This window comes from Bubalus bubalis, chromosome 2 (genome assembly GCF_019923935.1).
Source record: "Bubalus bubalis isolate 160015118507 breed Murrah chromosome 2, NDDB_SH_1, whole genome shotgun sequence".
Taxonomy (NCBI): Eukaryota; Metazoa; Chordata; class Mammalia; order Artiodactyla; family Bovidae; genus Bubalus; species Bubalus bubalis.
The window spans coordinates 44,796,538-44,822,948 of NC_059158.1; the positions used below are offsets into that span (position 1 = coordinate 44,796,538).

Consider the following 26,411-nt stretch of genomic DNA (forward strand, 5'->3'; position numbering starts at 1 on the left):
CACCTTCAAAAAGACTATTACGTGGTTTACTAACGATAGAGGGTTGCTAGGAAGGACCTGGACACGGGAGCCGTCCAGCCATTCAACGCAGGTCTGCGCAAGCAGGAGGTGCTGTGTGTTCACCTGAAATTAGGCCAATAAAAATAAAGAACTTTAACTGAGGGTGATGTAAGCCAGTGCCGAACACAGACAGTGACATACTTGTGGCACTAAAGCTCAAGTTAACAGTACTGCTAACGTAATATTAAAATGCTGACATTTTTAGAATTCAAGTCATTCAATAGCACTAACTAGTTTAAAATTTAAATGTTCTTTTTTTTTTTTTAAAGGCATTTTGATACTCTACCATGAAGGTAAAGGTTTCAGGAAGCTCAGGATTTGAGAAAAGACGAGACGTTTTATAAAATATTAAGTTGTAAATTTCTGCTTCCCAGAGATGAAAACAGTGCTTGATTCAGAATCTAGATCTATTAAGACTCAGAATCAGCCATAGGCAATTCCCTATTTAGGGAGACAGTACTTTGAGAAAGTTCCTGTCAATTTCTGTGTACATTAGAAAAAAGGAATGTTCAAATCTCTTTGAAACAAAGTTATACAAAGGTCCCTGGGCCACCTCTCTAAGTATCTAACCGATCATGTGCCTGACCTCTCAAGAGAGGGAACCCATCACCACCTCCTTGGGGACAATGAGGTCCTAAGTGCTTCCCCGGCACTGGGAGGAGGACTCCACCGCTATACACCTGTGCCCAGGAGGTCAGGCCGAGGAGGGCCGGGTGGGGGGACTTAGCCCAGGAGGAGTGGGCTGCAGCCACCTTACTGACATTCACAATTCAGGATTTAGGGCCAGCTCCTCCCATTCACCTGCCCAGGCGGGTAGTACTCTTGATTCCTACTGGAACCACCTGTTGTTTCTAAGAAACCTGGTTTTCTCCTTACACTGATCTCCTGAACAAGCCTGAAGCCATCCTGTGGTCAGGCTCTAAGTGGCCGATGACCCACGAGTGCCGAAACGCAGCGTCCCACAGCCCCCACGGCAAGTCCTTTGACTCAAGTCCTATCTTCGGCAAGTGCTGGGAGCAACGCCGGTGCAGAGCCAGGCGCATGACTCCTGCTCTCAGCTCACGCGGGGCCTGGAATGACAGTCAACAACCCAAGGGAGCTACACGGTCTGGGCAGCAGCTCAGGATGACCGTCAGACCTGGGCCTGTGCTAACAGGAGGGTCTGGTTCCGCCTTGGGGATCAGAAGGCTTCCTGGCCAGGCAAAGGAGGAGGTCCTCATAAATACAGCCCCCCGCCTGACAACTACCCTGACTGCAGTGTAATCACCTGGCTGGCTGCCCAGAGATACAGATAAACTGAGCGCACCCCCCCAGGGGACCATGTCACGTAGTCCTGCCTCTAGATCATAAACTGCTTTAAAGCGAGAGACCACGTCTTCTGCCCAGAAGACGGTTCCCTCACACAGCAAATATTAATGACCGATGTTTTTGAGCACTTTTGATCATCCAGCTGGATGGCACCCATTTTCATATCGAGCTTGACACCCAAGCCTGGAGCACCCAAGGACGTGCCTGCCACGGTGATGCTACTTGGTTTCCGAATCACCTGCAGTGAAACAGCGGAGACCTGTGCGGCAAGATCTGAACAGCCGTGCTTGAAATGGCGGATGGACCTGCACACCCGCCACAAGTCCAGGAACCACCTGTAAACGGTGATATTTTAGACTGTAACTGTGGAGATGTTCTTTTAAAAACCGTCCTATTTTCCCCAAAAGGAAACGTTTCAGTAGCTCACTCTAAAGTTACATCAGGGAACTAAACTCAGTATTTTGTGATAACCTCTAAGGGAAAAGAATCTGAAGAAAACATACATATATGAATGTGTGTGTATGTCTGTACATATATGCGTGTATATATATGTACATATAACTGAACCACTCTGCTGTACATCCAAAACACAACATGGTAAATCAACTATACTTCAATAGAAAAAAAAAAAAAAAAACACACACACACGGGCCAAAAATAAATAAAGTTACATCAAACTCTTAGAATATCTGTTACATTTTGACTTTTTCCCTACTATGAAATGCCGTTTCATACCACAGATGACACGGGGTGCACACCAGGGAAGTTTACACAAAATAACGTGACCTTGGCCTGGCCTTCCGCCGGCGTGTCCTAGACCTGGACTTCAGCTAACAAAGCAGGAGGCTCTTTATTTATAAAATGTTAATCTCAAATATAACACTGTGCAAAATGACGAATTTCCTATACGATTAAGTAAAGTTACTTCCTTGAATCACTACCAAAACAAATTCTTCCCAGGCCAAGATTAAGATAAGAGGCCTTGGTGAAAAAACTTAAGATTCAGGAGAGAGCAGGGAAAACTGATGGATCTCAGAAAGGGGACAACCAGACCTTTCAGTAAATGGCGGGGGTGGGGGGGGGGGTGGGATTCTCTCCTTTATTGGAGACACTAGGCAGGTGTGACTTCCTGGATTTAAAATTAAATAAAAATTTCAGTTCCCAAGTTCCTAACTGGATATTGCAAACAATTCGATTACTGCAGCAAGTGGTACTGCACAGCTCTGGACTTAAGCTTGGGAGAACTCACCTCCTGGAATTACATTTGGACACACTTACTGATGCATTGCTGCTGGTTCAAAGGGAATCCTGCATGCAGATTGGCTCTTTCTTGTCCTACAAATGCTGTGAGACCTCTACCTTCTGGGCCTCTGAACTGACATGGGCTGATTTTTTTTTTTAACTATGCCACTACATGTCAGGCATATGGTTTTAATTTTCTGATGGTTGGATGGCATCATTGACTCAGTGGACATGAGTTTGAGCAAACTCTAGGAGATGGTGAAGGACAGGGAAGCCTGGCATGCTGCAGTCCATGGGGCTGCAAAGAGTCAGATATGACTGAGCGACTGAACAAGAAATAAAGGCCAGACTAAGGCACTCCTACCTTATTTCTGAATCAAACTAGCAGAACCCAACTGGCCTGCTCTTACAAATTAAACTCAGAAAAGACAGCAGATTTTGTGAAGTTATCAAAGGGGATGTTTGCTGTGGCCATCAACAGGGGCACTCTGCAACTTAGAAACCTAAGCCAGAAGACACTTCCTCCTAAAGAAACAATATTGTAAATATAAATAGTTCTTGTCTGCTGGACTTTGTTGCTCAGTTGTGTCCGACTTCCCCATGAACGGCAGCCTGCCAGGCTCCTCTGTCTATGGGATTCACCAGGCAAAAATACTAGAGTGGGTTGCCATGCCCTCCTCCAGGGAATTGTCCCAACCCACAGATCAAACCCAGGTCTCCTGCATTGCAGGCAGACTGTTTATGATCTGAGCCATGGGGAAGCACACAAGTAGTTCTTATTTATCTCAAAACACCTGCAGATTAGAACCTTCCAGATTCTGAGGATAAGTAAGTTCCTTGGCTTTTTCCTGAGAACAGGGTCCTGGTCACCAAGTGGCTGACAGGAGAGGGTGCCATGGACCAACTGCTCTGCAGTGCACAGCTGGGGAGAGGGCAGGAAGGGAAAACTGATGAATCTCATAAAGGGGACGATACCTCTCAGTCAAGGGGAAAAAAAACACCATCCTCTCCCTTATTGTAGACAGTAGGCACATGTGACTTATTGGATTTAAGGAGTGAGGGGCCCTGGAGGACTCCCACAAGGTGCAGGAGAACTCTGAGCTTCAGGAGGGTGGGCTCTGGGCTCCAGGCGAGAGAGGGACAAAGCAAGCTCGGCCCCTGTGAGTGTGCTTAGCGAAGAACTTGGCCCCAGAACTTGGCCCCAGTTCAGGGACCACCGTGGAGATAGGAGAAATTCAGGGGTTTCGTTCTCAGGAACTGGTGGTAGGTTAACCCACCCAACAAAGGGAGGGGTGATGCTCTCTAAGGAAACTGAGAGCTGGTGTTGAAACAGGACGTCCAGCTCCGAAGTCACTGCTGTGTTCGAAGGGCCCCCTAAGCCCCCAGGATTCCAGAGCCAAGTCGAATGTCCTTCCATCTCAGGGAGGGTCTCTCATAACCACATCTCCCAGAGGCGGTGCCTGAACGCTGCGGCAGGCCCCACCAGCAGCTCTGACCCGCTGAAGACGGGGTCTGGGGGACGGAGATGCGCCAACCCAAGCCCCTTCCCACCAAGCCTGGAATTCATGGGGAAAGGTTACAATCTCAGATACATCAGAGCTCCTGATTTGGGGTGCTGACGCTGGCCTGCTGCCTGGGTCCAAGGTCCGCACCTTGGCATAACTTTCAGGTGTGGTCAGCCTGATCCCCAGAGAGGCTCATCTGTGTCTGCGCTTTTCCCAGGGCTGGGCTCCCAGCAGAAGATTAGCTGAGAAGGCAGCAGTCACATCACTAAACCTGTTAACATCCACCCTGCGGACAGAGAAAGTGACTGCACCTTCTCCATATTTCAGACCTGAAAGCTCACTGGCATTTCTCTGGGAGGGAATCACCGGCCACCTGGGAACCAACAGCACCTCGCACCGCCGGCACCTGGGGCTCGAGGCCTTCATCACAGGAGCCCACTCCTCCATCACTCACCTCCCACTCCACTCCTTTCCCTTCCACCTCCAGCCTCCTCTCGGCTTGGAGCCTCATTTAAATCTAAGTTACTTAGCCAACAAAGGTTCGTCTAGTCAAGGCTATGGTTTTTCCTGTGGTCATGTATGGATGTGAGAGTTGGACTGTGAAGAAAGCTGAGTGCCGAAGAATTGATGCTTTTGAACTATGGTGTTGGAGAAGACTCTTGAGAGTCCCTTGGACTGCAAGGAGCTCCAACCAGTCCATTCTGAAAGAGATCAGCCCTGGGATTTCTTTGGAAGGAATGATGCTAAAGCTGAAACTCCAGTACTTTGGCCACCTCATGGGAAGAGTTGACTCATTGGAAAAGACTCTGATGTTGGGAGGGATTGGGAGCAGGAGGAGAAGGGGACGACAGAGGATGAGATGGCTGGATGGCATCAGTGACTCGATGCACATGAGTTTGGGTGGACTCTGGGAGTTGGTGATGGACAGGGAGGCCTGGCATGCTGTGATTCATGGGGTTGCAAAGAGTCGGACACGACTGAGCAACTGAACTGAACTGAAGGGCTATATTTTTTTCTTGTATAAAAAGAGGATAACGCCTACCTCAGGGGGTCACTAGTGAGGATTACAAAGAATCATGCCTGTCAAGTGCCTAAAGCAGAAGCGAGTCCATGTAGCCTCCTGTATTATTGGTGATTACTTTCTAAGGTCTTAGCACAGGGACACACATATTGAGGCAGAACGGTGTCTTGCAAGTGTTCTTAGGGGGGCATGATGGCCTGTAATCAATATTACCCAAAAGACTCGAGATAGAGCAGAATATCATGAAAATTTCACCCTAACGCTGTTTCCCATGGCATTTATATCTGGTACTCAGGGTCTCAGTAAAAGTAAAGCCTTCTGGCACAACACCCATTAGCACTGTGAAAGCAGGCACAGATCAAGTCACTCCCCTCCCAACCACTGCCAAGGTCTGAAACTCAGAGGAAGGCAGCACCCATGCCACGCAGCCGCCCGGCTGCTCCAGTCCAGCCCCTCCTCTCCAGTCGCACCCCCAGGCCGCACCAAGGTGACCACTGGCCTTGATGCTTCTCTGGGCCTGGACAGCTCCTCTGCTATCTGCTTGGCAAGCTCTGGCCGCAGGCCTTTGGGAAGCTGGCTCCGGAGGGGCTCTGGTTAAGCGCCCACTCTTCAGAGGACCCTTGGCTGGCTCCCAACACCAGGACCCCTCTTGGCCCCACGTCCAAGGGCTCCACCCACACTTGGGCCTGGTGAAGTTGTGGAAGATGGTTAGCCTGGCCAGAGCAGTCACAATTTCCCCTCTCTCCTCACAAATATTATAATCATGGACATTAGGAACATGTTTTAATCTCTGGAAAATATGGAAAAGAACAACCGTGTCCCTTCCAGCTCTTAACTACTGTTTCTGTAGATACACTCTTCCAGAAATTCTCACAGTATAGGACCATCTCTTTTTCGTTCTCTCAAATGCCAGACATTGCATACTCTGTATTGCCAGGAAGGGAGTTTCTTTTCGAATCCATTGTCTTGCTACCCAAGGCTCACCCCTTCTAGCACATGATCTCTTAAACTGAATGCATACATCAGTGGAAATCTTCCTAAAGCTGATTATGTCCTCTTGTGCTACAACAGGAAGACACTAAACACACTCCCATTTATGAAGGCTTCAGACTCCGGGCAATTTCATTTCTTTAAGGAGGGTCATAACAGAGCAAGGACCTGGAAAGCAGGCACCAGCTACTGCGCCTAGATCTGCTTCTCCAAGCTGCTCTTGGCATTGGTTTCTCACTTCTTCTTCAACTGGTTTTTGGTAGTTTATCCTGAGCGGAGGAAGGAGATGACCGGCATGCAGGACAGTGTATGAAGTGGGTGATCTCTGGGTGAAGGCTTGGGACACGCTTCCAGGAGTAAAGTGCATGCCCTCTGTGCTACATACTTGCTTCCTAGCTGCGGCTGTTTGCATTCTGAGGCCAGCAATTCCTGACCGCTGGGTCCCTCTCACCCAGCCAGAGTGGCCTGGGCCGCGGCAGCTCCGCAGGCCGGTGCTGCAGGCTGTGCTGGACGGTACGCCTTCCAAGCGCCCAACTTGTGTAAACACGTGAACACTTGAGCGGGAAATGAGGGCAGTGCTCCCAAATAACCTCTCTAGGTTGCTCTGAGGCTTCCAGGGCTCAGCATATTCTTTCAAACAAAAACCTTTTTCAAATTAAAAAAAATGTAAACGTTCGAGGAGGCTCTGGCCTCCGGGTTTGTTTTAAAACCCTGCTTCTTCAACACACAGTTCAGAAAGAAGTTAACTGAATCCACAAGACTGAAAAACGGGCCTGGGGCATGGGAGACAAGACAGTGGGTTTGTGTGAAAATCTACATAATTACGAACATCTGGTTTGGGGGTTCTTTTGTAATCTTGTTGTGGAAATAAGTTTAATTACTAAATCCTGACTGTAGCAGACACAAACATCTACGAACACTGAGAGCTCTCCAAACAGAGTGTAGCCGTGGCCTTAGGAACGCTCCAAAAATATACCGACACAGGTAACCACGCTTTCTGGATGCCTACAGAAGATGTGTTCTTTTGGCTGGACGTCTAATGCTTATGATTCCTTAATTTCTCAAACAATATCTGAGAAACTCAGCCTTTAAGAGGTGGCGATTCAGGGTCATTGTTCTGAACTACTCAATCCTTTACGATCAGTTTCAGTATACAATCCCCTTGGCTACTAAGTTCAGTGACCAAAATGCATATGCTTTCCGAGCTCAATTCTGTTTCTCTCTGAGACTCATAATCGAGATTTCAAGGACCCTACAAGCTGTGAAAACACGCATGGGCTTTGTGCCATTTATCTTGGCAGGAAACCAATTCTTGCTCTTTTCCCAAGTTCTTAATATGTTCAGGATCGGTCTCTGCCAAAGCCTCCAGTCCCTGCCTAACGGCCAATTTGGGCTCACTTCCTTTCCCGTCCCCAGATCCCCTTGAAAGCCTGCCGCCCTCCCTGCCCCCAGTGACCCACCGCCCCTGTGGTCCTTCTTGGGGTCCCACACACGTCCAGGTCCCTAGTGGGGGTCAGCGGGGTTCAGGGGCGCTGGCCAGGCTTCCTCTCTGGGTCAGGCACCTCGCCCTCCTCAGTTTTAGCCCTATCTGCAGGCCCACGGCCGCCCCATCACACACACGGCCCGCCCAGACGTTGCTCCGGCTTCCTCTGCCCAGTATCTCTGCTGTACCAGCATGGGGCTCCTTCACCTGGAGGGTCCCAACCCAGAAGGCCCAAGCAGTTCCCCAGGAACCAGCCCCCCGGCCCCCATCCCAGGCGACACTCTCTCCCCTTCCGCAGCAACGAGGCGCCCTCTGCAGTGGGAGCTCCCAGCCTCCAGTTACCTTCCCAGGCAATTTTCCCACCCCCTCCAAAGGGACCTGGGCTTCCCTGGTGGCTCAGCTGGTAAAGAATCTGCCTGCAGTGCAGGAGACCCGGGGTTCTATCCCTGGGTTGGGAAGATCCCCTGGAGAACGGAACGGCTACCCACTCCAGTGTTCTGGCCTGGAGAATTGCATGGACTATATAGTCCGTGGGGTCACAAAGAGTTGAACAGGACTGAGCGACTTTCAGTTCACTTCTGAAGGGACCCAGGATTCGTCTCCATGTACCACCATTCCTAGACTGACATTCCTATCATCAGACCCTGGCACAATGCATGGCCCATCACAGGGGCCCTTCTACAGCCTCAGCCTCTACCCTCGCCCCCGTGCCCTGCTCTGGTCCCACACCATGGCAGAGACCCTCAGCTTCAGGAATTTCACAGTTGCACGTCTGGACACGCCCATCCCTGGCCCCCTTGCCACCTCCATCTGAGATCCTCCCAGAAGCCCCCCATCCCGCCCCCATCGCTAAGGCTCCCAGGATTTGCACGTAGAGAACAAACTTCTCCCTCCTCCCTGCGCCCCCACGGCCCCGCGCCCCCACCGCCCTCTGCCGGCACGCCACTGGAGCTCTTCCAGGGCAGAGAATGCCTCCCTTTCCTCGGTTTCTCTCTTCAAGCCCATGACCGACCACGGGAAGTCCGTAATAAACAGCAGTCACTTGACAAATATATAAAGGTCATCCATCACGGAAATAAAGTCATTAGTGTTTTGCCAGACGTTAAGTGAAGCTCATTGGAAAAGACCCTGATGCTGGGAGGGATTAGGGGCAGGAGGAGAAGGGGACGACAGAGGATGAGATGGCTGGATGGCATCACTGACTCGATGGACGTGAGTCTGAGTGAACTCCGGGAGTTGGTGATGGACAGGGAGGCCTGGCGTGCTGCGATTCATGGGGTTGCAAAGAGTCAGACATGACTGAGCGAATGAACTGAACTGAAGTGAAGCTGAAGTCTTAGCTTTTCTGAAAGAAACATTCTGCAATATCATCTTGCTTTTTAAAATAGAACCATTGTGAAGCTCAAAGAGGTTTACGTAGGAAATAAAAACTTTCTAGAAACCTAATATCAATGGGTTTGTAATTAGATTACTTTTTCCAGGAGCCAGTAAAATATGTTCTGTTTGAAAAATGCTAAAACCCCAAAAGGTAACAGGATAAGGAAATGAAATGGATTCTACCATCTCTTGTACACATTTCCTGATTTTCGTAAGTTATGCGGAGTTGTTTTCTGAAACAGCTAAATAGCTGAAAAGATAGAAATTGTAGGGCTTCCCGGGTGGCTCAGTGGTAAAGAATCTGCCCGCCAATGCAGGGGATATGCATTAGATCCCTGGGCTGGGGAGACCCCACAGGCCACAGAGCAACTAAGCCTGCACCACAACTACTGAGCCTGCGCTCTGGAGCCCAGGAGCCGCCACTACCGGACCCACGTGCGGCAACTATTAAGCCCTTCTGCCCCGGAGTCCATGCTCTGCGACAAGAGAAGCCTCCGCAATGAGACGCCCGTGCACCGCAACTAGAGATGAGTCCAGCTGCCTGAGGGCTTTCTCCAATTTTGGAGAGTGGGGACTCCTTGCTGGCTGTGGAGCACAGGCCACTGCAGGGTCTTCTCTTGCTGCGGAGCACAGGCTCCCGGGCCCGCCGGCTTTAGTAACCGTGGCGCGTGCTCTGAGCACAGGCTTAGGAGTTGTGGCGCACGGGCTTAGCTGCTCTGAGGCATGTGGGGTCTTCCCAAATCAGGGAATGAACTCGTGTTTCCTGCACTGGCAGGCGGATTCTTTACCACTGAGCCACCAGGGAAGCCCAATAAATTATATAAAAAAAAAATAAATAAATAATTGTAGGGGCTTCCCTGGAGGCCCAGTGGTTAAGACCCCTGCTTCCAATGTGGGGGCACAGGTTCAATCCCTGGTCAGGGAACTAAGAAGCCACAAAGCATGCAGTGAGATCAAAAAGGTTTTTTTTTTAAATTGTATGTGCTGTGGTCAGTTGCTTTAGTCATGTCCGACTCTTTGTGACCTTATGGACCACAGCCCACCAGGCTCCTCTGTCCATGGGATTCTCCAGGCAAGGATACTAAAGTGGGTTGCCATGCCCTCCTCCTCTGAATTGTATCTATATACACGCAGGTCAGGAAGCAACAGTTAAAACTGGACATGGAACAACAGACTGGTTCCAAATAGGAAAAGGAGTATGTCAAGGCTGTATATTGTCACCCTGCTTATTTAACTTATATGCGGAGTACATCATGAGAAACGCTGGGCTGGAAGAAGCACAAGCTGGAATCAAGATTGCCGGGAGAAATATCAATAACCTCAGATATGATACCACCCTTATGGCAGAAAGTGAAGAGGAACTCAAAAGCCTCTTGATGAAAGTGAAAGAGGAGAGTGAAAAAGTTGGCTTAAAGCTCAACACTCAGAAAACGAAGATCATGTCATCTGGTCCCATCACTTCATGGCAAATAGATGGGGAAACAGTGGAAACAGTGGCAGACTTTATTTTTTTGAGCTCCAAAATCACTGCAGATGGTGATTGCAGCCATGAAATTAAAAGATGCTTACTCCTTGGAAGAAAAGTTATGACCAACCTAGATAGCAAATTGAAAAGCAGAGATATTACTTTGCCAACAAAGGTCCATCTAGCCAAGGCTATGGTTTTTCCAGTGGTCATGTATGGATGTGAGAGCTGGACTGTGAAGAAGGCTGAGTGCTGAAGAATTGATGCTTTTGAACTGTGATGCTGGAGAAGACTCTTGTGAGTCCCTTGGACTGCAAGGAGATCCAACCAGTCCATCCTAAAGGAGATTAGTCCTGGGTGTTCTTTGGAAGGATTGATGCTGAGGCTGAAACTCCAATACGTTGGCCACCTCATGCGAAGAGTTGACTCATTGGAAAAGATCCTGATGCTGGGAGGGATTGGGGGCAGGAGGAGAAGGGGACGACAGAGGATGAGATGGCTGGATGGCATTACCGACTCGATGGACATGAGTGTGAGTGAACTCCGGCAGATGGTGATGGACAGGGAGGCCTGGCATGCTGCGATTCATGGGGTCACATAGAGTCAGGCACGACTGAGTGACTGAACTGAACTGAGGTTGCTGGAGATGTAAGCACGAGGGCTAGCTTTTGGACAATTTATAGACAAAGGAGAGCAAAGCTGAAGGAAAAACAAAAGAGGTGCAGCAAAGACTTCCACCTCTGATCAAGATGGAGTAATAGTGATCAATTTTACCCTCCCATTGTATACCTGTGATACAAAGAAAATGTTTGAGTGAGTGAGACCTACAAATGCCCCAGGTTCCTGCCTGCAGAGAGGCACTAGACCCTGGGCAGGGAGGTGAAGCAGAGCCTGTCGGGGAAGGGGGCTCCCTGAATTGAAGACGGAGAGCTGAAGGTCTGAGGGAACCAAGTCAACTAGAGGTCACAGGACCAAAGAGAAGAGAGCTGCACAAACAACCCCGGAGATCTGCAGAGGGTCCATATTATGGACTTGGCACTGATCTGACCCACACGTGAGAGGCAAGGACCCAAAGCTGGGACAGGGTGCCTTCCCACAAGCCAGAACGGAGTGACTCCTAGTTCAAGGCACTGCAGCAAGTCCTCCTGAAGGCCTTGCCTCAGCAGAAGGGAATAACTGGCCCTAAGCTGAGACTTCTCAACCCAACAAATTGTAAAAGAAAGACCTGAAAGGATCAAATGTGCTTAGTCACTCAGTTGTGTCCGACTCTTTGCATCTCTTTGGACTGTGGCCCGTCGGGCTCCTCTGTCTATTGGATTTTTCAGGCAAGAATACCGGAGTGGGTTGCCATTTCTTTCTCCAGGGGATCTTCCTGACCCAGGGATTAAACTCGCGTCTCCTGCATTGCATGTGGATTCTTTACTGGTTAAGCTATCAGACCATCTCCAAATAACAATATTTCAGAACAAAGCTTTTAGGAAAATACAAATATCAAGCACCCAAGAAGGTAAAATTCATGACGTCTGGCATCCAAAGATTATCAGTCATGCAAAGAAGCAGAGGAACCTACTGAAAATAAAGAGGAAAAAAAAATAAAATCAATTGAATCTTAAATGACAAAGATAGAATTAGCAAAAACATTAAAACAGTTACTAGAACTGTACGCCGTATGTTCAAAAAACAGTTTTAGCAAGGTTGCAGGATACAATATAAATACACAAAATCCATTGTATTTGAATATATTAGCAACAAACAATCAGAAATTGTAACTTAAAGAGCAAAGCAATTTATAATAAAAAACACGCAACAGTGATAAATCTGACAAAAGACACGAAAGACTTGTCCACTGAAAACTACAAAACACTGCTGAGAGAAAAACAAAGAAGTGGAAAGATGTTCCTGGGTTGGAAGCATCATTGTTAACATGTCAGTTCTCCCCAAATGATCAATAAATTTGATGCAACCACAGACAAAATCCCCGCAGGGTTCGTTTTAGGTAGGAACTGCCAAGCTGTGCTAAATTCATGTGGAAATTCAAAGAACCTGAAAAAAATCAAAAAAAGTTGAAAAAGAGCAAAGTTGGAGAATTAACACTACTTGGTATCAAAACTTATTATAAATTATAGCAATAAAAAAGAGTGTGGTATTGGCATAAAGAACAACAGATCAACGAACAGCGCAGAGTCCAGAAATGAAACCACACAAGCACAGGCAACCGACAATGTGAGAACGTGCAAAGGCCTTTAGCAGCAGAGAAAGGGTTCTTCACAGGCGGTGCCAGAGCACTGTGCAAAAGCAACCAAACCCCAAAGTCCATACCCGGCATCACACACAAAAATTAACTCCAAAGGGCTCATAGGCCTAAATGTAAAACTAAGGAAAGATTTCCTTGATGCCAGACCAAAAACACGATCCTTAAAAAAAAAAAAAAAAAAGGACAAATTAGATTTCATCAAAACCAACAACTTCTGTTCCTCAAAAGACACAATTAAGAGAATGAAAATAGACTGGGAACACAAATGTGCAAAGCATCTAAGACCGACATCCAGAATACAGAGACCTCTCAAAACGCAGTAATAAGAAAACAACTCAAATAGACAAATTATTTCAACATACTTCACCAAAAAAAAATACGGATGGCAAATAGGCACATGGAAAGGTACTCAACATCAGTGGTCTTAGAGAAACGCAAATAAAAAATACAATACAATACCACCACACATCAATTAGAATGGCTAAAATTAAAGAGACTAATATTAAGTGGCGACAAGAATGTGGCCGAACTGGAACTAGCACATTCTGATGATGGGAATGCAAAATGGTACAATCACTCTGGAAGAGTTTGGTAGTTTCCTTCAAGAGTTAACGTCCATCCCTCCTACATAATAAACAAGATAGATGCAGGCATAAGCCCATACAAAGACTTGAATGTTTACTTTCATAGCTTTGTTTGTAGTAGCTAAAAACTGGATACAATTCCAACAGTGAAAAGATAAACAAATTGTCGTGTATACACGCAGTGGAACACTACTCAGGAATGAAAAGGACTGAGCCACTGATACATCCAACAACACAAATGAGTCTCAGAACAGAAGCCAGACCAAAAAGTACATGCTGTGTGATTTCCTAAATATAAAACTAGGAAATGCAAGTTGAGCTACAGGGACAGAAAGCAGCTCAGCGCACAGAAGCGGACGGAAAGCAAGTTATGAAGGGACACGAGGACATTTCTGGAGACGATGCATCTTCTTTATGCTGACGGTGGTGACGGTTTCACAGGTGTATGTGTATATATACACACACGTTTTATATATATATATATATATATATATATAAAGACTTAGTAAACTGAACAGTTTAAATATGTGCAGCTTATGTCAACTATATCTAAATAATGCTGTTAAAATACACCTAATTTGGTCAAATGTATAAACAGAGAATATGAATAAGCAAGCTCATTAGGATATGGTCTATCCAGTTAATGCAACAGCAGCCATGCCCCATATAACAGCATACTCAAATGCCTCAGGGGTCGAAACATACATTCAGAAACACAAATTCTGTGCGAGAGGCTCAAATAATATTCTGCCATCTTTTCTTAAGATATGGGGTCTTACACTGAACTTTACTGAGGTTTCTCCTTCAAAATGAAGCTACCCACAGAGTTCTTGTTAAGTACATTTGCTAACACCACTTCTAGACATTTCTGGAAGGGGTACCACTAGAAATGGTATCCTGGACATTCCTCTTCCTGGAGAGGAATTCAACAGGGATACGATGGGGTGTTAGTAACTCATTCAGAGGTCTGGAAACATCCTCGAGGTGAACCAGGTGTACAGAAGGAATAAATCATTCCTTCCATTGTGTTTTCCTCGTGCCGTTAAGGTACAGCAAAGCTTCTATGCATCCAAAGCCCTCTGCATGCTCATCCTGCCCGCTCACTGCGCTGACACCACCACCAGGCACAGAGCTGCTCACCTTCTCTCCTTTATTACACTGCTCACTCGCCTGGAATGACTTCCCTTTTCTTTTTTTTTTTAAATTTTATTTTATTTTTAAACTTTACATAACTGTATTAGTTTTGCCAAATATCAAAATGAATCCGCCACAGGTATACATGTGTTCCCCATCCTGAACCCTCCTCCCTCCTCCCTCCCCATTCCATCCCTCTGGGTCGTCCCAGTGCACCAGCCAGCTTTTCTTTATCTAGATAAGGCCGGGATTCTCTAGGGCAGCTTCCCAATGACACACTGAAGCAGCAGAATCACCTGAGGGGTTGTGAGTCTCACATGTCTGCAAAGGGCACAGGGAACTTCTGGAGGGCATGCAAGTGTTATATACAATAAACATGTTTCATATTTCAAAATTTTGACTGCGGTAGCAGATATCTGGCTTCTTAAAAGTCTCTGAGCTCTACATTTAAAATGGGTGTGCATTATTGTATGTAAATTATAATTCAATGAAACTGGTTTAAAAAGAAAGTCCACATAAAACTATACAACACAAAATGAACAAGGGGGAAAAAAATCCCAAAGTGAGATGGACACCAGAGGAGGCACCCAAACTCAGCTCCTAACATACACGAAATTGACCCTTGAACCAGGAGGGGGTCAGCGATGCCGACTCTCCCCATAGCCTGACATCTGCATGTTAACTTTATGGGCCGGAACATGTAGTACATATTTACTGAAAAAAAAAAAAAAAAAATTCCATGTATAAAGTGGACCAGTGCAGTTGAAATCCAGCTCAAAACCTCAACTGTACACACAGGGTCAGTGATCTGGTTCTCTAATCTTCAAAAATGAACCTCTTGGTTGAGAAAGGTAATTAGAGGGGGAAAATAAAAATCACCAGAAGGCGCCAACCATGTTTCACTCTTTTCCCTGGATTTCATTGCAGAGCTTTAGAATGTCAGTAAAGGCTGTCAATGTCCATGATGATGGTGAGAGAGGGAAAGATGCAGCAACTGCGCTTCACGTGCACAGAACACACGATGACCGATGGACTCTGCATGACTCTCAGAGGAATTCATGCTCAAAACCATATTCTAAGAAGTCAGTGTCAAATAATGCATTAAAAAAAAAATTTACTTCATTCTGTATAATAGGCTCCAGTTTCATCCACCTCATTAGAACTGATTCAAATGTGTAAGCCAGAAAGAAAAACACCAATACAGTATACTATCGCATATATGTGGAATTTAGAAAGAAGGTAATGATAACCCTGTATGTGAGACAGCAAAAGAGACACAGATGTATAGAACAGTTTTTTGGACTCTGTGGGAGAGGGCAAGGGTGGGATGATATGGGAGAATGGCACTGAAACACGTAAATTATCATATGTGAAATGAATCGCCAGTTCAGGTTCGATGCATGAGACAGGGTGCTCAGGGCTGGTGCACTGGGATGACCCAGAGGGATGGGATGGGGAGAGAGGTGGGTTCAGGATGGGGAACACATGTACACCCGTGGCAGAGTCAAGTCAATGTATGGCAAAACCAATACAATATTGTAAAGTAAATAAATAAATTAATTAATTTAAAAAACTGAGATTAAAAAAAAATAAAGAAAGAATACAATTTAAATTCTGAAATGCAGTTAAGAAATACAATAAACCATGACTAACTAAGCTAATGGAACACCATTATATGTGAACAGCAAATTTCAGTTAAAAACCTACAAAAATGGAATGCCTCATTCCCCAAAGACCATGGCTATTTAAATGAGACATTTTAAATGAATGGTATCTTGGATATTTAAACATTTCCAAGCACGTATCTTAAGCTACCATTTATGAGTCTTACTTAAAAGACTGGGCACTGACTTGTAAGCCACTTCACCAACATTATCTCATTTAATCTTACTAACTCTACAAGGAAGGAATTACTCTCTCCATTTTATAGATGACAAAACTGAGGTTAAGAGAGGTTAAACAACTTGTCCAAAGCTACACAGAACCTTCAATTAGACTCAAATGACTATGCTTTTGTCCATTCTAGATTTATAATTCAGGATGTTATTTTTGCTATAAAATTATAAGCTTATTAACAAGCTATGCATTTTCTAATTAGTCATGTAAGCATCCTCAACCTACACAGTAATTTGAAGTTCAATGAGTGATATGCCAGCCCTTTATAAATCCTTCTCCTGGTTTTATGCATGATACCAACGCACTCATAAATATTAAAGATGTATTTTCCTCTTAAAAGTTCACATGTACTTATATCTGCTAATTAGAGGACAACTGACCTTCTTTCCTTTGAAAGCCACTATAATATTGGGTCAAAAAAAAAAACAAACCACCTCAGAAAAACGTATGCTCCCTTTAAAACGTTTTTCTGATACCTCTCTAACCAGGAGAGTTTGAAGAAATTTGATGAAATCTCATACACTGTAAATAATCCAAAACCTGGTATAATGTGTTTAAGAAAGGTCCCTGGAGTCAGACAAATTTCAATTCTGATAATGCCTGTGCCACTAAGTAGCTGAAAAGGCTGGTAGGCAGCTGACACTAGAGGGATATTGGAGTCGTGTTTACTGCAACATGTGCAGCTTTTATAAACTTCCTAGGTTTGTCTTTTAACGTGCATACTCCAAGTTATAAACAAAACCTGTACCTAAACGTGTGTGGGCTGTGGAGAGAGAAGTGCTTATTATTATTATTTTTTTTTGCATAAAAGAAGACTTAACGCACATCAGGGCCCCCAGGAACACCCATCTCAACTTCCCCAGACCCCCATCCTGGGCCTGCATGAAGCATCTTCTCTATACCTGGGAGTTAAAACTTCGATTCCCTCCAGAAACAGCGGGATCACTGGTGGCTGGGGCTGGGACCTGCCACATTCAAGGCGAAACCTGCAGCTGTAAGCTGACCTGGGAGTCTGCCTGTTTGTAAGGTTCTCACGGGAAAACACTTCTGAGCTCCAAAAAGCCAGCACATACACCTGCACGATACAACCCCTTTGGCCAGTGACTGGTGCCAGCCTTCTCTCTCTTCAGTCTAAAGATGAGCTATGCCCAAGGGGATTTCAAAGAGCAGCAACTCTCTCTTGTTCCAAAGGAGAAAACCGAGGCTCACATCACAACCACACAGGCCATTGGCAGGCCTTGGAATACAACACAAGGGCAGCTCCAAGTGCAAGTTCTTCCTGATAAACACCACCAAACTCTGCCCTAGCGCCAGGCATTTCCAAGATGGCAGGCTCTCCTTCCAACCATGGGTTTAGACTCCTTTTATCTTTTTTTTAATCCAAGTCCATGGTCCTGTAAGCACAGCACCAAAACCTCCAGAAAGAGCAGAATTTGGTATCACACCAACACAGCCCAACGTATCATGTCCCAAACACCCCTTTCTGTCTGGTGGGGCCAACCTGCATCTCCGGGGCCACAGCCCCCACCACACCCTTCCCCACTTTTATCTGCCCGGCCTGATTCTTGGTGGTTGCCTAGGCTTCTGCATACAGACAAGCTCAATTGTGGGCTGACCCTGCCTGCAGACGTTACTCAGTGGTTGTGACAGGGAGCTCCCACCAAGTGCAAGGATCAGTGCTAACTTCTGTCCTGCTCTCGGTACCCCACCTCACACAGAGGTCTGCCATCATCAGTGTGGGACCCTGACTTCCAAACTCCTTAGCTGCAACCAGAGTAATAATTTACTGCAATACAGGCACCCAACATACCGCTCCCCACACAATCAAATTATTCAGGTTTGACATAATATCCTTGCTATGTATGATAAACCGGTACTCTTCATCCTACTCTTCATTTTTTACAGTCTTGGAGAGACAAAAATCTAGCGGAGGAGGAAAGACCATAAAACACACACAATACATAAAGGAATACACAGTCATCCCTCAGTATCCATGAGGTGCTGGTTCCAGGACCCACCAAACACCACAATCCACAGATGTTCAAGGCCCATAGTTAGCCTTCCATTCAGCATCTGTGGATTCAACCACCCTCGAATCGGGTCATGTATCCTTTTGGACAAAAAAAATCTGTTCTAAAAAAATCAAGATTCCTAAAATCTTCTAAATTTATTTCTCAACCTACTAATGGACCATGATCTCCAGTTTGAAAAGTAATTTTTGGTAACATAACAGTGATGACCTTTACATAATGCCAGAGCTACACAAACACCAGCAAATACTTAGGCATGAGATCCCACACTACCCCCCGCCACCACCCCAGCAACCCTCAAGTCACATCTCCTCTCTGCCCAGAAATGCAGAGGTACCACAATGGACAATCAGCATCTGAATGCCCCAGGTCAAGGAGAGAAGAGAGGACCAACCTGGGGCAGACTAAGGTGTCAGTCCAGTGCCATTCCAGGAGGAGGAAGAGTGCGGCTTTTCTCTTCATCACCTGAGAAGTCTACACAATCTCAAGTCTTACCCTTGGGTCAGGCTGCCCATTTCCCAGCTGGACTATCAGTACTGGCAGGCAGGAATTTCTCTGTGAAAATCCTACACTCTACCCAGACATGACTGAAGTACGATTTAAAGTAATAATAAATGGTCAGTGGGTTATTTCTTAAATCTAAGATAACTTTTCTAATCCGTGGTTTCTGTTAAACAGTCCTCATTGCTAAGGACACTGGTTTGTTAATGGGGAAAAAGGAAAGGAAGATGTGGGAGAGAAAAAAAAAATCTAGAGGGAACACAAGAATAGATCATAAATACACACAATATACAAGTACATAAAATGTCGGATGCTGTTGAAAACAAAACCAAGGAGCTTTAGACTAAAACTGAAGAATTATCACCAAATACATACTGTACCCCTCTTCTGTCCAATAAAGTATGGCAAACCATAGAGTAGAAATATGAGTTACAAGTCAAGCTACTTTTCTAGCTTACAAGAGCACAATTCCTTCAACTACTGAGAGGCAGAGGCATTTTCCGATCATAGAAAAACTTTTTACAAGGAGACAGATCTGGCACTGGCGGAGCAGCACCCTGACACTTAGGTCAAGAGTGATAACACTGCCGAGAAGATACATAATTTACACCTGAGCAAGCCATGGACCGTAAAACACGAAAAACAGATGAACCTTTGGAGAAGTCACTTGATTCGAATTGTATATACAAGTGGTTCTTAAAAACAGGAAGCCAAGGAAGGCACAGAAAGCTCTGGCAGAAAAGACTCTTAACAGCAGGCAGTGCTTTCCAGATCCTTCCAATAAATAATGGTTCAACACTGAGAATCTAGAGGCATTTCACCTGGAAGCGCACACATGGATTCGGAAAGTTTACAGGCTAAATCTGGGCCATGGAAAGGCACTAACAAATCCTAATTTTGAAGCTCTCCGAGTTCCCATAATTTGTTTTAATTTACACCTATAAAGTTGTGGTCGAGGGGTGGTTGATGAGAAGCCTGAGGCTTTTAAAAAGTACCTGGATGAGGCGGGGCGGAAGTGAAATCCTTTAGACCTGATCCCGAAAAGCAACCGGCCTTCTGAAACCAACCTAGTCCCTTTCACATTAGTGGCATTTTGAGACGGGACGGGGACGCCGTCAATAGGCGGCGGCGGCAGACACCCCAGCCTGAAAACTCCTCCAGGCACCCGGTGTCACACTCTGGCACGCTCACGCCTTCCCAGCGTCTGCTCCGCGTTTGCTCAATGAAGAGGAACTCCAAATGAATGAATGGGAGAGAGAAGTCTGGCCAGAGGCTCCGAGCAGGCAGGGCCCTGGACAGCGCCGGGCGCCCACGGGCGCGGGGGCACCCTCGGGGCAGCGCGGCGCAGGACACGGACCGAGGGGGCCGGGGCCTCGCCGAACAAAGGGGCGCGGGGGGCCGGGCGCTCACCTCATCGCCCCACTTGAGCACGTCCTTGTGCCGGTCCTTGACGGCGTGGTAGATGTGCAGGAACTGGAGGATCCCGTGCCGCCGCACGTGGTCGGCGTGGCGCTGGGTCTCCTCCCAGCTCAGCGGCGAGCCCTGGGACAGCAGCCCCATGGCCGCCCCCTCTCTCCGCCCTCGGGGCCGGCGGCGGCCGCTCCGGGCTCGGGGCGCGCGGCGCGGGTCGGACGCTCAGCTGCCCGCCGAAGGCGGCGGCGGCTCAGCCCCGGGGTGGGGTGTGGCGGGGGGGAGGCGCCCTCGGGCCCCAGCCGGGGAGGGAGGGTCCGGTCCCCTCCGGCTCCCAAGCGCGGGGTCCTCGCCGCCCCGGGGACCTATCCAGGGGTCGGGCGCACCGCGCGGACGGCAGCGGCGGCCCCGAGGCCGGGCTGGCTGGCTGGCCCTCCGCCCGACCCCTCGCCCACTCCGGCTCCCGCACCGCTCCTGCTCCGAGGCGGCGGCGGCTGGCGCTTCTCTTTGCCGGTGTCGTGCACTAGCTCCTTCCTACTTGTGACCAAAACCTGCGCCGCCGAGCATGCCCAGTCCTCCCGTCCGCCGGCCGGCCGCTCCTGGGCGCGAGAGGCCGCTCCAGATTTTATAGGCTGCGGAAGGGGCGGGGAAAGAGGCGGGGCCGGTGAGGGGCGGGGCCGAGCGCCGCGGAGACTCAGGGGCCCGGGGTAGGCGTGCGGAGGCGTGGTTAGGGCGGAGTCCAGGGGGAGCATCCGCGGAGGCCGCAGTCCGCCTGGCTTTAGGCAAATAATCTCTGTGAAATTCCTTTTTTTGTAATCCGAAAAGAGAAACTGAGTTGGGGAAGAAAGTTGATTATTCGAGCTAATGAAGAATCCACCAGATTATTTTTTAGGTGAGAAAGGCCTCACACTTATAAAAACAGGGTGAGAGCTTTATGGTGTGGCAATAAAATTTGTCTACAGGCTTTAAGACATATTAAGTATTTGTGTAGTCTCTATTTGATGACATAGGTTCTTGGGATGGCACAGAAACCATTCATTGCAACCAAAGGGTTGTAATTCACCCATCAAGCGATTAAAATGCTGTTCCTGTGAGCTTACCATGGAGGTGGAAGATATTAGAAACTTCTTGAGTTGGCGCGATCTTGGGAAAGGGAAGGAACGAGGTACCTCGCCCCCAAATAACTGTTCAAATAATGTTTTAACAGAGCGATGAGATGACAGATGAGGCTGAAAGTGACAGCAGCTAGATCATACACGTATTGAGACCAGAAAGTGTGTACTTACTGTGCCAGCTTCCCTTACACCACAGGCAACATTTAGTGAGCACTGTGTGGATCACAACAAACTGTGGAAAAGTCTTCAAGAGATGGGAATACCAGACCGCCTGACCTGCCTCCTGAGAAACCTGTATGCAGGTCAAGAAGCAACAGTTAGAACTGGACATGGAACAACAGACTGGTTCCAAATCCTGAAAGGGGTACATCAAGGCTGTATATTGTCACCCTGCTTATTTAACTTGTATGTTGAGTATATCATGAGAAATGTTGGGCTCGATGAAGCACTAGCTGGAATCAAGATTGCCAGGAGAAATATCAATAACCTCAGATATGCAGATGACACCACCCTTATGGCAGAAAGTGAAGAAGAACTAAAGAGCCTCTTGATGAAAGTGAAAGAGGGGAGTGAAAAAGTTGACTTAAAACTCAATATTCAGAAAACTAAGATCATGGCATCTGGTCCCATCACTTCATGGCAAATAGATGGGGAAACAATGGAAACAGGGACTTTATTTTGGGGGGCTCCAAAATCACTGCAGATGGTGACTGCAGCCATGAAATTAAAAGATGCTTGCTCCTTGCAAGAAAAGTTATGACCAACCTAGACAGTATATTAAAAAGCAGAGACATTACTTTGCTGACAAAGGTCCACCTAGTCAAAGCTAAGGTTTTTCCAGTAGTCACGTATGGGTGTAAGAGTGGACTATAAAGAAAGCTGAGTGCTGAAGAATTGATGCTTTTGAACTGTGGTGTTGGAGAAGACTCTTGAGAGTCCCTTGGACTCCAAGGAGATCCAACCAGTCCATCCTAAAGGAAATCAGTCCTGAATATTCATTGGAAGGACTGATGTTGAAGCTGAAACTCCAATACTTTGGTCACTTGATGCGAAGAACTCACTCATTTGAAAAGACCCTGATGCTGGGAAAGACTGAAGGTGGGAGGAGAAGGGGACAACAGAGGATGAGATGGTTGGATGGTATCACCGACTTAATGGACATGAGTTTGAGTAAACTCCGGGAGTTGGTGATGGCGGGGAGGCCTGGCATGCTGCAGTCCGTGGGGTCACAAAGAATGGGAGATGACTGAGCAACTGAACTGAACTGAACTGAACACTTACTGATTATCAAATGGATAAATGATCATAGGGGTCTCTTCTCCCCACCCTTCATATTGGACTTGCCCATCTCAGGGTCTGGGGACATGGAAACCCAAGGTCTGGCTGTAATGTCCATAGGTGTGTGTTTGTGTGTGTGTGTGTGTGTGTGTGTGTAGTGTGAGTGGGGACGTGAGGATATTTGAAGCTCAGAAGATAATGTTTCAATCATCTGTTTCAACAGCTGGGATAAACATCAAGCCTCATTCTACTTTGTCCATAGCCCAATCTTCCTTGTATCCTCCCCACCAATCACAAGACCTGTGTGGTTCTGACTTTCTGCTGTTTTTCTTTGGTTGGAATTCTCCATTTGACACAATCCTATTCATTCGTTGGGTCCCAGTTACTCTTCTCTGTATTTGGGTTGCATTTGTACATATCACTGTTTCTACATCATGATGCTACTGCTGCTGCTAAGTCACTTCAGTCGTGTCCGACTCTGTGCGACCCCATAGACAGCAGCCCACCAGGCTCCCCCGTCCCTGGGATTCTCCAGGCAAGAACACTGGAGTGGATTGCTATTTCCTTCTCCAATGCATGAAAGTGAAAAGTGAAAGTGAAGTCGCTCAGTCCTGTCCGACTCTTAGCGACCCCATGGACTGCAGCCCATCAGGCTCCTCCGTCCATGGGATTTTCCAGGCAAGAGTACTGGAGTGGGGTGCCATTGCCTTCTCCACATCATGCTAGAATCGCTTAAAAAATATTTCCATGCTAGATAGTGACTTCCTCTGGGATAGAGTTGATTTCAGGCCTCTTGTATCTTTAGCTCTAAAAAAAGTGCTTGGTGTAAATGGAAGGAAGGTGGTGTGGGGATAGGGAGGAAGGGATAGTATTGGTCACTGTTTCTCATCCAAGCCAGGCATCCAAAGGATTATTTTGTAATTCTAATAATCTAATCTCACATATGCATACCCTGGCATTGTTCAGTACAATAGCCATTAGCCACATGTGGCTGAGCACTTGAAATGTGGCTAATTGGAGAAACTGAATTTTACTTTTATTTTAATTCACTAAAATAGAAAATTTTAAATTGATGTTCCATGTGGCTACTGGAAAACTTCTAAGTAAATTTGGAACAGATTGGGAGTGTGAAATCCACTTTTTCATCTGTTAATTTTGTAAACTCTAAATACAGAGCAAGCATTTCCAAAGAAAATCTAGTGGACTGGAGATGCGTTGTGAGGGTAAGACACATACCAGATTTAAGGACACACACGAAGGACATAAATATCTCATTAGTAGTTTTATTTTGATTACATGTTGCAACAGTAATATTTTCACTATCTTGTATTACTTAAATTAATTGACCTCCAGGATGCCTTGTAAAGGCCAAGGGAAGCCATATTTAACAACACTCATTCCCCTCTATTAGTGTTTTGCATTTTTTGGTTTCCTTCTTGAGTTTGTTCCGTAGATTGCACCACGGTTGGGTTTCGACTTCTGGGAGTGGGTTCTCAGCGGACAGCCCCACACAGAACGTTCAGGACTTTAACGATGGCTAGGACGAAAAGAAGGCGCTTGTAGCCTGCACAATCAGCCTTCACCAAAGGCGGATTCAGGGTCAGTTCTACAGAAGAGAGAAAGACCCACTGGGCCAGAACCCGGTGACTCTACGAGCACCGCATCCGGCCCTGCAGGCGCCAGGGCCAGCGGCAAGCCGCGCCCCCAGGGCCGCGGGGAAAACCCGGGCGCCGGAGCCTGGCGCGGCGGGGTGGCGCTCTGCGCAGGCTCCGAGGGCCGGCGGGTCGCGCGGGGAGGCGGCGCGGGCGCTGCACGCCGCGCCGTTGTTGTGGTCCGGCCCCCGGCACGTGACCGCGGCCCGCCCCCGCGCGCGGCACCGCCTCCCGGTGACTCAGCACTTCGTGCCGGCTCGGTCCCCGGGGTCAACCTGGGAGAGCCTGCGTGGGGTCGGAGTGCGCTCCGCCGCTCCCGCCCCGGAGGCGGTGAGGGCTGCGGGTGTAGCCGCTACCCTTGCAGTCTCTTCGGTTTTCCGGCCTCCGGGCAAAGAGAAAAAATATATAGTGTTTCCCTGGAGCCGGATCGCTCTGGGTTTCCCCTGAGTCAGCAGCTCCGCGGAGAACCCGCAGCTGGCCTTGTGCGAGGCAATGCGGGAAGCAGAGGGCCGTACTTAGGGGTCTCTAAGCCTCAAGTCGTTTGCAGGTGACCTGTCCAGGCCTTACTGCTCCGTTTGGCCTGAGCATCCGCTAGATGGTCTCTCGGGTGGTGTCACTTCAGCTCAGTCCAGTCGCTCAGTCGTGTTGGACTGTTTGTGACCCTATGGACTGCAGCATGCCAGGCCTCCCTTTCCATCACCAACTCCCGGAGCTTGCTCAAGTCATGTCCATCGAGTCGGTGATGCTATCTAACCATCTCATCCTCTGTCGTCAACATCTTACTCTTTATGCCTGCTTTATACCAAGCTCTTTGATCTGGAAGTCTATGGAACAGCCCTGGTTGTTTCCTTGTTCTTGGATGAGGCTGCAGAGATCCAGTGAACAGGTCGTTGCTATGCAGAGCTGAACTGCAGTGTGAATTTCAAAGCCTGTGCACTTCCTGCTGCACCTCGAATCCTGCCTGAAGCTGAGGGCTTCCTTCCGTGGGACTCTTCTTGGGTCTTGATACCACCACAGCCTTCCTGTTTTGACACACCTCTCCCCCAAAGACCTCAGGTCTGCCACTGAGGAACTTAAGATTTTCTTCCTTTTTAATTATTGGTAGAAAATAAACACACAGTGCTGTTAACTTCAGCGTACATGATGCAAATGATGTGGAAAGGATTTTTCCCCACAGCTGCGTGGTGTTCAGCATTTGAATTGATTATGTTGAAGAAGGCCCCTAAGCCTTAAGATAGAAGAACAGTAGCCAAAAGAAGCTACCGGGCTTCACCCTAGCTCAGGGGGTAACCTTCTGCGTGGATCTAAGCAAAGCAGTGTTATCATCAGAGACCACCCATCTCCTCCCTCTTCACCTGTTTCAGTGAGAATCTGGAGGAAATGTGGTTTCCTTTCCAACCTAAACAGCTCAGGTGTCAGTAGTACTAAAGTAGTTGAAAAAAGTGCAGATCTTTTCGTATTGTGTAGTATTTCTAACACAGGATGCTGAGATACACAATTGTTATTTTAAGAAAAAAACCTTTTAACTTGGTTTTTAAAAGCCAACCCCTAGTTTATATGAATTAAAAATATATATATATATATATATATATATATATAAACATGTTCTTTTTCATGTAGAGTTACAAAAGATCTGCTCAGTAAAGGGAAGGCCTCTATTAAGCTGGGAAAGCATGGATGCGTAAAGAAGGTGGATAGGAGTTAGCAGGGGTGAGGTTAAAGATGTGGGCATGAGAAACTGAAACCTTTCACCACGGATTGGGACTTGAACCCATGTGCTGGGACTCAAACCCAGCCAAAACCCGTGGTACCTGGTTTTAGGACCAAATGAAGCTCAGGTTCTTGATGTCTCATTGCAGAAAGAATTCAGTGAGAGACAAAGTGATAGGTAAGAAGTGGGTTTATTCAGATTCAGTGAGAAGCACACGCCACATACAGAGTGTGGGCCATTTCAGAGGGTGAGTGCGGCTGTGAAATGGGGCATGGTTAATTTTTACAGGCTGGGTAATTTCATATGCTAATGAGTGGGAGAACTATTCCAACTATTTTTGGGAGGGGGCAGAGATTTTCAGGATTTGGGCCACCGCCCTCTCCTTGGTCTTTAGA

At 47.2% G+C, this 26,411-nt stretch overlaps 1 protein-coding gene and 1 long non-coding RNA gene across 5 annotated transcripts in view; both read right to left on the reverse strand.

Annotated features, from left to right (window-relative positions):
* GCLC (glutamate-cysteine ligase catalytic subunit) overlaps window positions 1-20,864 on the reverse strand; it is a 45,216-nt gene extending 24,352 nt beyond the window's left edge. For 2 of the 3 annotated variants that reach the window (XM_025272089.3, XM_006050277.4), the window contains exon 1: window positions 20,261-20,864. In XM_025272089.3, the coding sequence (XP_025127874.1) occupies window positions 20,261-20,410 (150 nt within the window). In that variant the 5' untranslated portion in view covers window positions 20,411-20,864. The remainder of the gene's footprint in view (window positions 1-20,260) is intronic. The other variant, XM_006050276.4, reaches the window with a different exon arrangement.
* On the reverse strand, window positions 12,155-20,254 carry LOC123330336. Of its 2 annotated transcripts, none has more exons than XR_006546176.2 (2): window positions 19,846-20,254; window positions 12,155-12,494 (listed from the first exon to the last, which is right to left on the reverse strand). It is a non-coding gene; the product is annotated as an uncharacterized LOC123330336 (long non-coding RNA). The 2 variants fall into 2 exon arrangements; XR_006546175.2 differs by lacking the exon at window positions 19,846-20,254 and adding an exon at window positions 18,744-19,839.
* Window positions 20,865-26,411: the final 5,547 nt, after the last annotated feature.